This window comes from Lissotriton helveticus, chromosome 5_1 (assembly GCF_964261635.1).
Source record: "Lissotriton helveticus chromosome 5_1, aLisHel1.1, whole genome shotgun sequence".
NCBI classification, from domain to species: domain Eukaryota; kingdom Metazoa; phylum Chordata; class Amphibia; order Caudata; family Salamandridae; genus Lissotriton; species Lissotriton helveticus.
Genome location: NC_136065.1, coordinates 271,872,580 through 271,889,806, shown reverse-complemented (window position 1 = coordinate 271,889,806; position 17,227 = coordinate 271,872,580). Strand labels below are relative to the sequence as shown.

Below are 17,227 nucleotides of genomic sequence, written 5' to 3'. Positions count from 1 at the left end.
TCACTTTATTTTAAAAAGTCTTTAGTCAGAGCCTGTTGTGAACTGTAGTTTGCTTACAAACTCTGGTTTCCAGCCCATAAATCATTCACATATCACATCTTCTCTAGTCAGAGCACATCATTCTGCTTTAGGGCCCTCTCGTAAACAGATGTATGAGCCTGCAGCTGATAGGCCCTGTGCCTTCATATGTACCAGGAGGGATAAGATTGATTCTGCAGAGTTTGCTGTGTACATTTGATAGAAAATACACCCCTCTTCTGCCTGGCTCCAGAGAGGGGAATGGAGAAGGATACGTGTTCACACATACCGTGCTCTGCGCAGGAAGCCAGATGAGGTGGCTGTGGAATAGCATTTTAATGAAGCTGTTAAATTAGTATTTTAAATTATATTGTTCCATTATAAGCTTCTCCACTTCACCATGCTGCCATTTTTAGGAGCGTAGTAACCAGTCGTGCAGCAGATGAAATGACACCCATTGCACCCCAATTCTAGATGTTTTTCATTCCCATACCAGTGCATGGAGGCCCATTTCCTCTGCTTGCATTGGGCCCCATGGCACCATTGCCAGCTCACTGTGTTCTTTACACTGGTGTGATCAAGTTTTGGGTCCAAGGATTTGCAGAACCAAAGAAGTCTGACACCAAGGGGCCTCAAACGCTAACACTTTGTGGGGTGATTCGCTATACTATGTTTCTGTTTAAATGTTGGTAGCAAGATGTTTGACAAGCCAAGGATGAGGGGCCTTCTTTATGACTGAGTTTTCTTTCAAACACTTTCTTTTTTTGAGTGGAAGAGACTGCTTGGATCTGGTCTGGAAAGGTAAGCCTTGGAATATCCACAAAAAAGCTTGTAGAAACAACAGTGGTCAAGAATTTAGATGGTGCAAACACACTCACCATGAGGCTGTGGTCATCCATCTTGGTCAACACATCCACTAGATAAGTCCTGAGGGTGGCCAGCTTCTGGGCAGATTGTTCCCAGTATGCCCGCTGGGTCAGGATGCCTTGCTGGGCCCGTTCCTCCTCCGCGTGCACCTCCTCCAGTAGGCGTTGCTCCTCGTTCTCGCACACGTTCCTCACAAACATTAACCTCTGGATGATCTGCTCCCGTGCACAGCTGGCTGCACACTGGTAGAGGGACAGAAGAGCAGATACACTCAGAGTGCAGAAAATGATGCAAGAAAAACTCAGCATGCAGAAAAAGCTATCCAATAAAAATCTGTGCATACAGATACACTGTGCGTCAAGTTACACTAAGAATACCGGAAAAACTATCTAATGGTTCCATGTATTTCTACAAGCTAAACTCCTAATACACGAGAAGCTATCCTGTGAAACATTGTTGGCACAAGTAAGGCAACACCACTTGGAGGGAACTTCATAAAATTTGAAGCAGAACAAATGAGATACATTATATATATATATATATATATATATATATATATGTATATATATATATATATATATATATATATATATATATATATATATATATATATATATATATATATATATATATACTTATACATACATACATATATTTATATATATTTATATAAATATACATATATACCACAACCTTATGCACAAAACAGCACATTATTTTTGACAATCCAGATTGTGATGCATTGATACACAACACTTTACTCTGGCCCTGTAATTTATGATTGAGACCCCAACCCAGAGAAAATAGAATAAACGTCCTTTGGCCGACCCACCCATACACATAAGACATTACAAGTCTCTCAGGATCAACCACACTTTACTTTCGCACTAGTAGGTACAAACCATTTCTATACTAAACATTGGCCCCACCCAATCAAACGCCAATAAACAACAGACACCAGTGACTGATGGCCTTCCCAGAACTACACCAAATGGCACCCAGTTAAAGAAAGAGCAACGATGTTATAAGAATTGTATTCTTGTGGCTAAGTTGCTGACTTTGGAACCTCGAACCCTATCTTCTGGCCCTGGTTTGGGCACTTGAAACAACAATCGTGTGATTCTGAGTAACCGCGTCATGCAAAAACGTGCAAAATCACTGGATTACACAAATCTCGAACCTGTTGTTTACCACCAATAAGTAGCTATAGTCGATGTCTGAAGTATTAGCACTACATCCTCCTTAACAGAAATACAGCAGATTTTATAGCATCAGCTTTGGATACACCATCAAGTGACAGCCCCGCAGTTGGTAGAAACACAGCAAGTATGGAAGCAATTCCCTCAGCAACACTTCTGTTGACGCTCCACACAACACACCACACCTCCCACTTGCACCATCACAGTTGAGAAACAAAGCATCAGAACTACATGCATTATCTCTGAAGACGCACCGCACAAGACCGCAGTGTCTATAAAGATTCCCATCCATGCGGTCTACAAGGGTGACTGAAGCCCTGCTTTAACTATGTTCTTTCAAGAGAGCCTAAAGAGACAATGACCTTAAGGGCCTTACTGCCAACTCCCTTTTTGGTAGCATTGGTGAGTCTGCAAGGCGTGGTCCATCCATGTAAAGATCAAGTGGTGAATGCAACTTGTAATCAATGTGGAAAGTCTTCAATGTTTCTTGGTGGACATATGTACAACTGCCACTTTCAAAACCTGGCCTGCTGGTCAGTGACTAGTTAAGAGTATACTCCAGCACTGTAGCCAGTCTAAGTTCAGAGAAGCAGATGTCCTCGATTCGCTGAATCAACCCGTAAGAGAAAAATGATTGGTGAAAGTCAGTCCATGCACTGAAATGACGCTTGTCTCTCATTGGTTGGGTAGATGCTACTCATCCCAATAAACAGTTCAATATACATTACGGACATGAATTACAATTTCGTGAAGCAGGAGCTCTGCTGTAAAAGGGCGGGGCTAAAGCCCCTCTAAACTCACAGTTTGCATACCATATTCAGAGGTGGGCCACGTGCCATGCCAGGCTTCCGGTGGTAAAGTCTCAGCTGTCAAAACCATCAAAACCTTTGAACAGGCCCTTCACTGAAGGTATATCGGCCAATGTAGGTCAGGAAACACACCAGATTGAGGATGATCCTTCCGACGTACATTTTTCCAGTTCACGACAGCCAGCAAAAGACTGGTGCTCCCGAACCGGAAACAATACAAAAAAGAACATGCTTTGGAGGCTTAACCTGTGAGTGACTAGCTGTCTAGCAGATACCAGTCCTGGATCGCAGCGGTTCTTCGGCGTAACCCCTTCCCCTTTCCGTGGTCTTGAGGAACTTGGAACTGAAACCAAGTGGGGTAATTTGGGTCCCAATTTTATAAACACTTCCAGACATGGGATGTTGATCCCACTCTAATGTCCTGCAAGTGCTTTGAGGTGGATACTTTTTCATATTTCATGTACTTTCTGCTGCGCAGACACATTTTTCGTAAAAGGCGATGACGCATACAGTAACTAGTGATGTTGTTGGCTCTAGAAAAGAGTACTCACAACAACAATGTGTGAAACCTCTGCCTCTGGTTGTCATCAGACATCCTAAAGCAGCACTAAGGGAGAGACAAAAGGGTCAGGCCCTGCCATGAGGTTCCCCTTCCTCTAAAAAAAAGGATCACACTGACACCCCCATTCCACCACCATTAGCCCAAATGGCAGTGGACAATAAGGACTAATCAACAATCCTATGCTAAAAAGTCACCATAGATTTTCTAAAGGCAGCAATATCTCCATCCTCCTATACATCAGTGTCTAGGGTTACACCCACCCACTCATGAGTGCAGGCAATATACTTCCACTGCCTAGGGAGGCTGCACCACAACATCCATCTTGTGCCATGTAAAACCAGAGGCAACCTTATAATCACATACACGTTCAGCAACAATGCACAACATATACTTGGCTTGCACACAAGATGTGAGTGCAAGGGTCTGGGGGTCTCTTAGAGGTGGAACTTTACAGGAGTGGAGCCGGTAGGAGTCCCGCTCCTTCATAATCAGAGAAACAGATCTGGTAGAAATGCATCGTTGTCTATCCACTATCCTCCCAAGTATTTGCTTGTCTCTTCTGCAGATGTGCAGTTAGCTTTTGCCCCATTCTGCTTCACAGAACTTTGTAAATGAGTCGGTAGCACCACGTGTGGGGTAAGTTTGTTTTACCTGTTAGTTGCCGTGTCCACTAACTGTTAATGTTCATCAGGGGTGGCCGGGCAACTACTCCGTAAAATTCAGCTGAGTTTTTCGGTAACTCCACGGAATTCCACAGAGTGAAACTGCGCAAGCTCTGTCCCACCTCTACATGTAAGCTGGACCACAAAAAGTCAGGATACCAGTTATCACATGCAGTTGAGTCACTCACAGAAGGGGCGCATGCCCGTTTACTATTCAGGGCACAATCCCGTACCAACAAGAGCCCCGTCCTGAGATATTATATGAACTGTGACCCATGCATTACATGTGGTATACCCCGGCACCTCTCAGGGCTGTGAATGCAGCTTTCAGAGTGGTGAATGTTTTGGTTATTCACACGAATACCCTGAAGTGTAAATAGCCTGTTTCACTTTATTCTAGAGGTAAAAAATGCTACCCCCAAGATGGTGAACAATTTGGGTATTTAAGATCAAATCTTATCATAATAAATGATTTGTCTTCATTTTTCATACATTGTAGTATACTTATTATTAGTAGTGTGTGCAGTAATGTCGACGAACGTGCAATTTTACAGATTTTTTGTATGCTTCAAAAACAGTGAAGGTTGCCTTTTTTAATGAGCAGCTTTAGAAGCCCTTAGCTGTGGTGAGAATCCATTCCTGCTGCAGTTCAAAGTAGAGGAACTGTGTCCTGTCCCCTGCTCCAAGCCTCCACTCTGTGGCAAAGACCAGAGCCTTGCCTGCACTGAGAAGCCCTTACAGAGACCGACCTACCAAGCATGCCATCAACTGTGCTGTATCACAGGCACTCTGCAGTGCCTGTGCATCTACTGATCCTGTGTAAAGCCACAGTAATCATTCCCTGCTGTAGGCTGTGACACCCCAATGGACACCCTGCAGCAGGGAATAGTTAGCAGCAGCAGGCTGAGCAGGTTAATTTCACTTCTGGCAAAGCAGGGAAACTTCACTAAGAGAAAAGTTTTCCAACTTCGATCAACATTGTGGGTGAAGTATAAAACGTCACCGTCCCTAATAATCGTGCACCTCTCAGGATGATAATTGCTCTGGCTATTTTCCCTCTTCAGATAGCCAGGTCTTCTTAGTCATACTAGTATTCAGCTGAAATCTGGTTATCTGAGGACCTAAGGAATCCCATCCTTATCCCCATTACAAGTGAAGGTGAATTACCTGTGGAAGACCTAGGAGTCCCTAATTTCCAATAGAGACACGGATCTCTACCCATGATTCTTCCTATTACAAGTTAAACCCAAAGAAATAGGGAATAACTTGTGGGCCCGGATTTACCAAGCAGAATTATGCATGGAATTCCCAATTCAATGTGATTTAATGTCGCCATTTACTAGCTGCTCTGAGCAGGTGGTATATGTTTGCGAGGTGCCAGTGTGTGGTGGAGAAGAGAAGGGTACAGAAGGCGGCCGAGAGAAGGGAAGTATATAGTCTGCTGAAGGGAAGCATTACATGCTCCGCACAAGTCTTTGGGGAGGGTTGGTTGGAGGCGGGGGAGTGGTGACTGGCTTTAGAGCTGCCCTTTCCTAAAGTAACAGGAAATTCTTCCTGTTAACATCGGGTGCCAGGTTTCTGCACCTAGAAAATCTGGGTGCAGGAACACATCTCCACTTATAATTGTGAACCACGGAATTCCACGTGAGAATTTTTCAACTCCACACAACTATTTATTTGGATTTGTGGCAAGGAAATCACAGAGAATTACATGTTTTATTTTGAACATCATAGTTTTCCAAATTATCAAGGATGCTGTTAGATGGGGGAGGTAGGGAATGGGGATGTATGTCGTTACAACGCGTGGTATTACCAGGCGTACCGTTACAACGCAGGTTTTACAACGCAAGTCGTTACAACGACTTGCGTTGGGGGGCGCTGGATAGTGGAATAGTTTAATTTACTATTCCAACTCCAGTCCCCGTGGATAGTAGGGAAGGTGTTGGATAGTTAATTAAACTATTCCCTATCCTACAGCGCCCTTCAGCGCAAGTTGTTGTAACGACTTTCGTTGTAAAACCTGTGTGGTAACGGTACCGCGTTGTAAAATATTTGTGGTAAAGGATGTTCCCCGGGAATGGTACATGGGAGGAGGTAAAATGTTCTTGTGACAGTGTTGTATAAGTGCAGCAAGGAAGAGTGGGCCCTCTTACTGCACCTTGCAGGGACCCCACCTCAGATTTTATTATACCACTGTTTTAGATCTGTTTCATCCATGTAGGATTTGCGTCCCTTTATATGCATGCAATTTTAACCTTAATTTCTCAAAAGCTACCGAATGGATTTACACCCATGTATTTGTATCAAGATCTAGCTTCTGGCAAATTGTGTGTTATATCGTTGAGCCATTTTTGCAGTATCACTGTTCAATGTTCCGATGGAAAATTGCATGAGGAAAACACGTTATGGACCTCCCCCCCTTTCATGCCCCGCTTGATGGATCACCCCGAAACTTGATGTGATGATGGAAGGAGGAAAGGTTAATGAACTTTTTTGGGGAAAGTTTAGTGACGATTCATCAAAGGGTACTAGAGTTATAAGCAAGCCAAACAACTAATTTCCTATAGAAACATGCTTCTACCTATAACTATCCAGTGGTGCCCGTGGTGATACATCATCAAGCTACATATAAATTAAGTAAATCTATACTTAACTACATATGCTCTATTTTGGTAGTCAATATTTTCTGCAGGATATTTTTGTAGGACAAGAGTTCATCCACGATATTCCAGTTGTATACCGTTTCAAACCCCAGAAAGCATTTTAAAATACCTCATGTAACTTTACCAAGATTCACTCAATTTTTGGAGGTAAGGGTATTGAATTTGTCAGTTACTTATTCAACCTTCTTGAACAATCTTTGGTAGTATCCTGTGGTGTCTAAGAAAATTGGATTTAGGTCTATGTTCTTGGCCCCCTCCAATTAGGATTGACCTGAATGTTAACCTGAAAGAGTTCATGCATTCTTCATCTGCTTGACAGCTAAGAGAGGTCACTACCGACTGTTTCCCTCCATGGTAATTACTGTGCTTGTTGATAAGGTTTTTGGACTGCAGGAACTGAAGTCAAAGGAAGTGTTAGTCTGCGTAGAAGCCATTGCAGTGCTACGACCAGTCTTCTATTGACTTTTGATTGGAAACCGTTTGCTTCTGCGTACCTGTGTCTGTCATTCCTTTAAGCATTGGACAGATCAGTGAGTTCTCTTCTTGCCTTAACCTCTGCTTGCTGTTGCAGGGCTTTTTGGATTAAGTACCTTCACTGTGCCTTCTTCGCTAACAACTTTGCTTGACCTTTGATCAAGCAGATTCTCTAGTACCAATGCTAGGTACCTTTCATCCCTGGAGTAGGCATCTTAGCTGTGATGCTTGCTGTGCACGGTCCCACGTCACATTGTGTTACCCTCATCCAGCTCAATCAGGCCTCCATCATAAATGGAGCCCAGTCCCAGCAGCCACCTTATCGGAAACCTTTCAGTTATTTACTGTGATGCATCCAGTGGTTAACCATGAGCAAACAACCTCCTTTTTTCCTACCTTGATTCCTTTCTACTCCAGGGACACCTCCACCATGGGGACTTACCAACAATAAACTGGCTATGTTCTCTTCTACCTCTTAAATCCCAGCTCTTTTTATTATTGAGATTTCCCATAGCGCTGTCAAATGTCAGTCTTCCCTTGAGATTAAGCGTTTTATTAACCCTTTTGTTATCCAGTCGCTCCTTTGATTCAAATTGCCATTTTTGTAATTTCAGACCCATCCACCTCTTTTCAAAGACATTGGGTCTACCAGAGGCCACTATGGCTGTTTTGTGGGATAGGAGTTTAGTGTCATGCTTGATTAGTCTATCCTCCTTGGGGATGGATACACATGTTTCCACCAGGGTGCTCAGTGACACGCAGTGACATAAAATGAACTTTCCTGTGAAATGTGTCTGAATTCAGTTTTAACTAATGGTCTTAATGGCGTCTGTATCACTGGTCTCCTATTTTTTTTTTTTTTTTTTTACTTCTCTGGGATCTGCAGAATTCTTTCTTTACAGATCTAGTCTGTTGCCAGCATATAGGTTTTATGTTTCTTAATCTCTTTTCTCCCAAAAAACGTATGTAGAATTTTTCGGTATTATTTTCCTTGACTAAAACAAACCCTTTCATACTGATGTCCAAAGTAAAGTCTTCTTACTCGACCATTCCCCGCATAGTCGTGTTCATATTAACGTGTGCTTGGTAAATAGTAACTTCTTAAAATGATTACCGTGCACTCCCTCCGCCTTGTTGCAAGTATTCAAAAGCAGGCTGCTGTCCCTCGAGGGTGCAGCTGCAGGGCAGTTTAAAAAGTAAACACTTGAGAAATGATTTACTTTCAGTTTGGAAACTGAGAGCAAATTATTTCTCTAAAAAGGCACTTGAAAGGGCTCAAGATGCCAGCCTTGCCTGCAGTATACTTTTTTAGGTTTAATCTGAATGGTGCCGTGCCCAAACTCAATGAGGGAAAACCGAAGGAGCCTCTCCAACATTCGAACTATTAAAGCAACCTCAACACAAGAATACAACAAAAACATACAAAAAGCTCTCAGGAATGGATTTATTTTTTTGGTCCTCATTGGTACTTTGTAGCCCGGGCTTGTACTGGTGGGACTGCATGCTGTCCCGTGTGTGACCCCACTTCACACGAAAAAAGTAATGCCCCATGTAGAATTGGTACAGGAAACCATTGCCCGCAGTGCTACCACTTGAGCGGTTGTGCAGTTATTTATAGAGGGAAATTCTCCCGCGTTTTCCACGAGTTTCTGAGCATTGTGATTGGCCCACAACACAGAATTCCAGAATCATCCTCTAATTGCATTTTCCAAGGAATTCTCTCCCCCATTTTGGGGTAGAGGCTGTGCTCACAGAAGAAAGTGGCATTTTGCCATTGTGAATGCAGACATGGCGGAGTCCAGTTCTCCGCAGGCCTCCACAGTGCTCACTTTGCAGAAGAATAAGTGACTGTGTCCAAAGCTCTGCTCTGAAGCCTGTATCTGGCACCGGCGTGCTGATACCAAGGCTGCGTAGCCTGGACTCCACCTCATGGCTCTTGAATCCTAGAATCCCACCTCATACCTCTTGAATTGACTACTAGACACTCACAGCCCCCTTATCTAAATCTTGCAGGTTCCTGCTTTCTCCCTTTGTCCCGGTTTGACTGTCTTTCTTGTTCTCCTTCTTTCCCCTTTGTGCGTATTCCCCCTCTTGATCGCGGGAAGTTTCCTTTTTTTTTTTTTTTTAAATGTTTTTATTCATGGTTTTACATTTATTTCCCCCCCCCCAATCCCCCGTATGACGGATAGTAAGCATACGCACATTAACATCATGAGCATTACATTGTTTTTTCCTTTTTGTTTAACCCATCGTTATATAAACCAAACTTAAAAACAAAGTCCTATATACATTACAGTCTTGTAGGTACATTAGATTATGTTTGTGAATTCCGCCATTGTGTAAGAGGGGTCCAGATTTTCATACCCCTTTTGCGCCGCTAATGACCTTTCCATTGATAGATGGCTGTCTCAATATTATGTACCGCCAATAGCCTAGCTAGCTACTGCTGGAAAGAGGGTGCTAACGGGTCGAGCCAAGCGGAAGCTAGGCATAACCGCAGGACAGCCATCGCTACAAATATGAACACTTGTCCAATTTCAATGTTATCTGGTTAGTCTGCCCAAGTACCATTGCCTCTTTTGACAAAGTCACCTCTCTATGAAGAACGGATGATAAGAACCTTTCTATGTCTTGCTTTAAAGAAATTAACCCAGGGCAAGAAGCAAAGATATGTATGGAATCGGCTTTAGGCAAGTTGCCTCTCGGGCAACAGGTCCCTTTGCCGGTTCCCCATTTTGCAATCTTGTCAGGTGTATAATAAAGAAAAAAGCAGGTTTTGTAGAATTGTGCCTCAAGTTTGGTGGAGATCAGAATAGTTTGAGCTAGCTGATAGGTGTGTAGAAAGCCTTTGTTTGAAATCTCAAGTTTGCTTTGCCACTTCAATGATGTTTTCTCTAGGTCGTCCGGGAATATAGTCAACAGCAGTGCATAAACTCCACCTATAGTATGATTTTTAGAGTGTATGATCATCTCTACTAGAGTAGATTCTTCCCCCAATGTCCTGGCTCCAGGTTTACGAGTTAAAAAATCCCTAATTTGGAGGTATTTAAAGAAATCCCGCCAGTCTAAGCTGTATTCTTTCTTCAAAGCTTCAAAATATTTAATCCCCTGTGTTGTAAACATGTCCCCTAATTGTGTAATTCCTATTCTATGCCATTTTCTTACACAATCGTCCTTGAAGACCATTGGTGGAAGAATTGGATTGTTCCATATCGGTGTGTAATGTGAGATTTGTCCTATTCCAAATGCTTCTCTTACGGCCTTCCATACTTTAAAACAGCTATAGAGAGTCTTAAATTTGACCTTTTTGTGATAACTGTCATGAATATACCTCCATACATAACCATTACTAGAATTTCCAACTAGAAGCTGGAAGATCGATACTGTATGATCTTCTGTATTATCCCCCTCTTGTAGTAGTTCCTTACTATAAAGTAATACACATGACCAATAATATCTTCTCAGATTAGGAAGGGCTAGCCCGCCTCTATCTTTAGGAAGGGTGAGATATTTATATGCTCGCTGGGGTTGTGCATATGCCCATATAAATCTTGAGAATATACGTTCAAATGAGGTAAGCCACTGGTTAGAGAATTCCAAGCAAATTGCCCTAAATAAGTATAATATTTTTGGAAAAAACACCATTTTTATTGCGTTTGCTCTCCCAATTATGGACAGATGAAGGTTATCTAGGCGTCGTAAATCCTTATGCATTGAGTTCAGCATTGGCTTGACATTAATATCCACAACTTCCTCCAGGTTTGAGGAGATGGTAACCCCCAGGTAAGTTGCTCCCTTTACTACTCTAGGGTCGTCCATCACAGTTTTTTGATTTAAAACAATTTGTGTCTTCCCCTGATTGAGTGCATAGCCAGAGACAAGTCCAAATTTCACCGCCTCGGCCTCGATGTTCAGCATTGCACCTACAGGATCTGGGTGACTATAGCAATATCGTCAGCATATGCTAACATTTTTGTAGCGTGTCCCTGTGAAAGGATAGGTGCAATGTTGTCATTTTTTTCCAGGTAGCGAATAAAAGAGTCTATGTATATTGCAAAGAGCAATGGCGAGCAAGGGCAGCCTTGACGAGTACCTCTGGATATAAGAAATTCCTTAGTTAAGCTTCCATTAACGGACACTACAGCCTTAGGATTAACGTACATTTTTTGTGTAGCCTGGATAAACCCTGTTCGAAATCCCATCTTTGCCATTGCTTGCCAGAGAAACTGCCTGGAGACCCTATCAAAGGCCTTCTCTGCATCCAGAAGGATTAGGGCCATAGGGTCTCCTGCAGTTCCTGTTCCATTGAAAAGCATGATAACCCTCAGGATATGATTTATTGTTGACCTCCCGGGAACAAAACCATGTTGGCTACTGGCAACTACTTTTTGTATAATTGGTGCTACCCGGTTTGCCAAGATTTTGGAATATATTTTGGAATCAGCGTTTATAAGAGTTATGGGGTGATATGACCCCAGGAGTTCAGGGGGCTTCCCTTTTTTGGCAAAGATCACAGTTTTAGCCCTGGACCAGGAACTAGGTGGTTGACCCCCAGAGAAGATATGAATAATCAAGTCAATCAATATAAGCTTGATTTGATCTATAAATGTGCTATAGAACTCTGAGGGGATACTGTCAAGTCCTGTTGCCTTCCCTTTCGGGAGACTCTTGACAGCAGTTAGCATCTCCTCCATACTAGGAGTTTCCACTAGAGCCTGCTGTACGTTTTCCTCAAGGCTGCCACTTTCACAGTTCTTTAGGTACCTTTCCATTTCGGCTATGTACCCACTGCCATCTTCAGAGTATAATTCTGTATACAACCGACAAAAGGCTTCCCTGATTAATTCTGGGTCTTTTAGTTGTCCTGCCAATGGGCAGATTAACATATCTCTTTCAGAATACCTTAGTAATCTATAGTCCTATGAGTCATATTCACCAATTCTAGTTTGATGGCTTTTAGTAGCCTAATACCATTTCTACTAAAGTTAAGAAGAGAATGAAGTAAGTCAAGAACAAGGCATGGGAAAAAACATTTTTTTGAGAACATAAAGATTAACATATCTCTTTCAGAATACCTTAAGCCGAGACAAAGACCCTTGCACCTAAGAAGGATAAAGGAAGGAAAAAAGGAGAGGAGAATAAAAAAAAAAAAAATTCTAATTCATTTGCCTTAATCCCCTATTAGAACACAATAGTATTAACCATTTTCCTGAGCTGAAATTTCATCAATATATGCCCTAGCTTGTATCTCAGAGACAAAGCTACGGGTGGTCCCATTAAAGATGACCTTCAGTCTGGCTGGATTCTGCAGGTACACAATAGCCCCCAACTTCTGTAGGGGATCAAAGAACTGCCTTAGTTTCCACCTTCTTTTGACTGTAGCATGCGCGAGATCTGGCCTGGTGAAGAAGGTGAAACCTTCAAATGACTTTTTACTGTTAGGTCTTGCCAGATCATATAGGGCATCTCGGAGAAGAGAGTTGCCGAGGAACACCAGCATAGCCCGAGGGTATTGTTGTGGGGCCTGTACTCGTTTGTTGAGAAACAGAGGGAATCGGTGAGCCCTTTGTACTTCTCTGTCCCAGTCCCAGTCTATCAACTCGGGGAAAGTTTCCCTGAGAAGGGAAATCATGGTTTTCCTAGGGTCATCCTTCTCGATTCCCTCGGGGACCCCTAGAAATCTAAGATTGTTCCTTTTTTGTCTGTTTTCCTGTTGTTCCATCTTCAACAGCAGATTATTAACAGCGCATTCCTGTTCCTCGCTGGATTTCTGGAATTTGCTGGCATCTTCCTCGAGTTGGTCCATCCTTGCTTCAACTGAAGCCACGCATCCCGCTATTGCAGCACAGGTCTTTCCCACCTTCTGGACTCTCCCCTGTAGTTTGTTAACTACTAGGCGCGATCCTTGGTTGTCAATTTTGACCTCAGCTTGGAAGCTCTTGATGGACTGTAAGATGACCGCTAAAGGAGGTCCTTGGGTGGGCTTCTGTTGTGGGTTCTCACTTCAAGCAGTAACCCCCAAATTAGGATGAGGTGGCCCAGACCCAGAACCGGACAAAGTCGCGAGTCTTGTTTCCTCATAGTCCCATCCCAAGTCAGTGTCATCATCGCTGTTGGAGGAAAGGTCTTCCTTAGACCTGCGCCGTCTCCTATAGCTACCCCTCCTAGCTCTCACGTTAGACCCCCTATTCTTAGAGGGATCGGTATTTGAACTGCCGCACCATCTGCTCCCCTCCTCGCCCCCATCAGAAGCCAAGACGCCAATGTCAGAAAGCTCCGAGTCCTCGATCAAAGAGCAAAATTCATCCAGAGCCGGTGGTTTCGGCTCACCGATAGAATCCAAGCGGTCGGAGTCACAAGGGTCTGGGGGAGCAATTACAGGGACTGGGTTTACATTCAGAATATTGTTCACGATATCCCCCTGTTCTGACCCTGCTGCCACCCCCTCAGACAAACCGCCTTGTGGAATTGTGGGAGTGATAACGGTTTCATTTATTTTCCCATTTTCCTCATTTAATGTCATTGCAGTTGATCCTTCCTTGTGAGTTTCCTCTGCCCAGGGATCATTTCCAGTTCCTGCATTCACTATTTGATCAGATGTGGTGAATTTTGCAGTTATTAGTAGCTGAGCGCCATTAGGGTTCTTAATGAGGCAGGCTTGGCTTTTTTCGGAAGATATCGGTTTCTTGGTCTCTGGTTCTAGTTCAATATCTGCAGAGCCCAACATAACGTCTTGTTTAATCTTCTTTCCTATCTCTCCTATCTTGGACCTTGCTCCTGTGGACTCGATCATTTTCCCTCATTGTAGAATGCTGAAGGAGGCTCCCTGCAGGGAGCTAGGGGTTGACTTGAACCTCCCACCGCGCCCCCTCTTACCCGTCATGTCGACCTTCTTCTTAGCGCTAAGCAGCAGGAGCGCTATCCCAATGCAGACACTCCTCTGAGGCAGCCGGTGGGGAGATCTGTTTGTGTTTTCCATGCCTCGCCTAGATCGCGGGGCTGGCTCTGAATTCGGGCAGGGGTTACGCAGGGCAGCGATGATCGGTGAAGCCAGAGAAGAGCAGAGATGTGAGGCTCCTCGCGGCAGAGGCTTCCGATGCTCTTTGACCCAGAAAACATCCAGGGTGCTGGAAAGAAACCTCAGCGGCATCTCGTGAGCTCGTCTGCTGTCAACGGGCCGCTACAATGTTGCAAGGTAAGCCGTGGGGTTTACGATCGGTGTTTCATGTGGGGAGGCTCAGTGGAGCTGCACTACGGCAAGGTCAGCCGGACGCCATCTTGCCTCCGACCGGTTTATTCGATCACGGGAAGTTTCGAATGAGGTAAAATAAGTTATGAGTTCCCAGAAATGAGCGCCGGTGGGCCCCACCGGCAGCCACCAACTTAAATTAAGTACAGGTCCTTCATCCCTCCATTCACAGACATTTGGTAGGAGTCTTAAAATGGAATCCCCTTCATGAGCAAACAGTGCTCAATTTGATCCGGTGATTGCAGATGGAGTCCACTTCACTCTTACTTTTCCTCATCAGACTTTGATACAGACCAAGACACAGAAAAACACATAGGGGGGAAAGAAAGAAAAAGACAAAGATGGAAAAAGTGAGAAAGGGGATAGGAGTTGGCCTAATGGCTAGGGTGGTCGACTTCGAATCTGGGGACCTGGGTTCGAGTCTCGGCAAAGACGCTGTACATCCTGTGATTCTGGGCAAATCACTTAATCTCCCTGTGCCTAACAAAAATGAATGTGTTCTCATGTAATGCAACTGGTGCTATGGAAAGCACTCTGATACCCGATTCGGGTCAAGTTTGTGCTATATAAAACTCTGTAACAAAAAAAGGCAGTAGCAGGGAAGAAAGAAAAGGGTGAGATAAAGCAGAAAGGAGTGTCTGTCTGGTGATGGACTAAAGAGGCATGAGGGAGAATCAAAACCATGGAGCCTTGGTATTTAGCACTCTGACATTTCGTAGCACCAGCACAGATGTCATAGCATTCGGAAATAACATTTGACAAAGATAATAAGTCTGAGTTGCATTTTGAGTTATAAGCCAGAATCATTGGCTTTGCCAGTGTTTATAAACAAGTAGCAGGATGACAGGGATTCACTGAAGCCACTGAACAGCAGTAGTGGCTACCATTGGAGTTAATATTAGAAAATCAACACCCAGTGGGACGATATTTTTGTAAACGATATTTAGGATAAAATATTGCTTACAGACAATATTTTTGCTAGTGACATGCTGGCATACAACCTGCTAAACAGCAACAGTGCACCAGCGGCAAGATTAAAAGAAGCTGCACAGTATGCAGAAAGGAACAGCAGCTATGTTAGAGATCAGCTAGAATGGTCCCATGAGGCACGAAGGAAGTCTGACAAAATCATGCCTTTTGTTGCTGACCCCACCAGACTTCACCTACTTGAGGTCAGGCTACCCTGAACTGAAAAGGAACATGCTACTGGAGTGTCATCTCAAAGTCAGCTACACCAGGGGCGGCTTTAGCACTGGTGGCACCCAACGCAACAATCATCCCTCATCAGGGCCGGCGCTAGGCATGGGCAGTGTGGGCAGCTGCCCAGGGCCTCGCGCTCAGGGGGCCCCCTGCTTCACTGTGAAAGGCCATGCTTTCACAGTTAGCCTCCAGGGCCCCCTGCCCCACGCAATCAAATTACAAATGCGAGGTGTCTTGCCTTGCTGTCAGGGTGTGATGGCATTCCTGGGGGGCGCAGGGGTGGGGGGTAAGGGACAAACAAAGTAGGAACTGCACAGCAACTAGGCCAGCAATTATGTTGGCTCACAGTGTCAGGGGCGAGGCAACACCTCTGCTAAGTACCAGCCATTGCCTTTCTGCATTTTGTTGCTAGGTGACAGAAGACCCCCTTTGTTAGCAGAACCAGCCAGACACAGGTAAGGAGAGGTGGGTGAGGGGAGGAGGGAGCAGCCAGATCAACTGGCTCCTGTTTACTTTTGTATCCCCTGTTTTTTTTATGGGAATGTACATTTAAAATTTAAGTAGAACTGTCACGGTAGAGTTTTACGAAATGCTTCTTTACTGCTTGGAGGCCCAGGGGAGGGGGCCCCCTTTCCCTGGGCCTCTAGGCACTAGAGCAAGATCCAGGTGTGGGGCCCCCCTCCTTGTGCCTTGAAGCCATTACTCCCTCTTTCCTTTCATCGTCCCCCCACCAAAAAAAACATGCTTGCTGGAAAGGTTGTCTTTTTCTGACATTTTTCACTTTAAATGTGCTCCCTCGGGACGGACAGAAATAAAAGGTTAAAATTGAAAAATAACTAAAGCAAGACAGTGTGGATCGAAAAAAGTGGCACAATTGATTTTATTCAAACCCAAAGCACATTAGCGCCACTTTAAAGAGTTTGCCAGTGAAGCGGCGCTACTTTTGTTTTTATGAGATGGGGCAGAGGCAGGGTGACAGGCGGAGGGTGACAGGCGGAGAGTGACAGGCGGAGGGTGACAGACGGAGGGTGACAGATGGAGGGAGGGAGAGGGAGGGAGATGGAGGGAGAGAGACAGAGGGAGAGAGACAGATAAGGAGGGAGAGATAAGGAGGGAGAGAGACAGAGGGAGAGAGGCAGAGAGGGAGAGAGGCAGGGAGGGAGAGAGACAGGGAGGGGGAGAGACAAGGAGGGGGAGAGACAGGGAGGGGGAGGGACAGGGAGGGGGAGGGAGACAGAGGGAGGGAGAGAGGGAGGGAGAGAGAGAAAGAGATGTGGGTATGCCAGGTCTGGTGGCTCAGTGGACAAAGGCGTCTGCTGCAGGGACCTGTGTTAAACCTGATGGTCACAATTTTTTTTTGCTTTCCCCGTCCGACCCCGCCCCCACAGGTGCGGCCCTCTGCCAAAAAGCACACTGTAAATTCCCCCCCCCCCCCAGAAAGTTTCTGAGTACCCATGCCCTAGAGGGTCAGTGACCCTGTCATTAAGGTCACAGGACCCTTGAGCAGGGAGGCTCTAAGGGGGT

General features: G+C 44.6%; 1 protein-coding gene across 1 annotated transcript in view; it reads right to left on the bottom strand.

Annotated features, from left to right (window-relative positions):
* BSPRY (B-box and SPRY domain containing) overlaps positions 1 to 17,227 on the bottom strand; it is a 105,498-nt gene that overhangs the window by 72,242 nt on the left and 16,029 nt on the right. Inside the window, exon 3 of the mRNA XM_078642187.1 lies at positions 897 to 1,127. Within this exon, the coding sequence (XP_078498313.1) occupies positions 897 to 1,127 (231 nt within the window). The remainder of the gene's footprint in view (positions 1 to 896; positions 1,128 to 17,227) is intronic.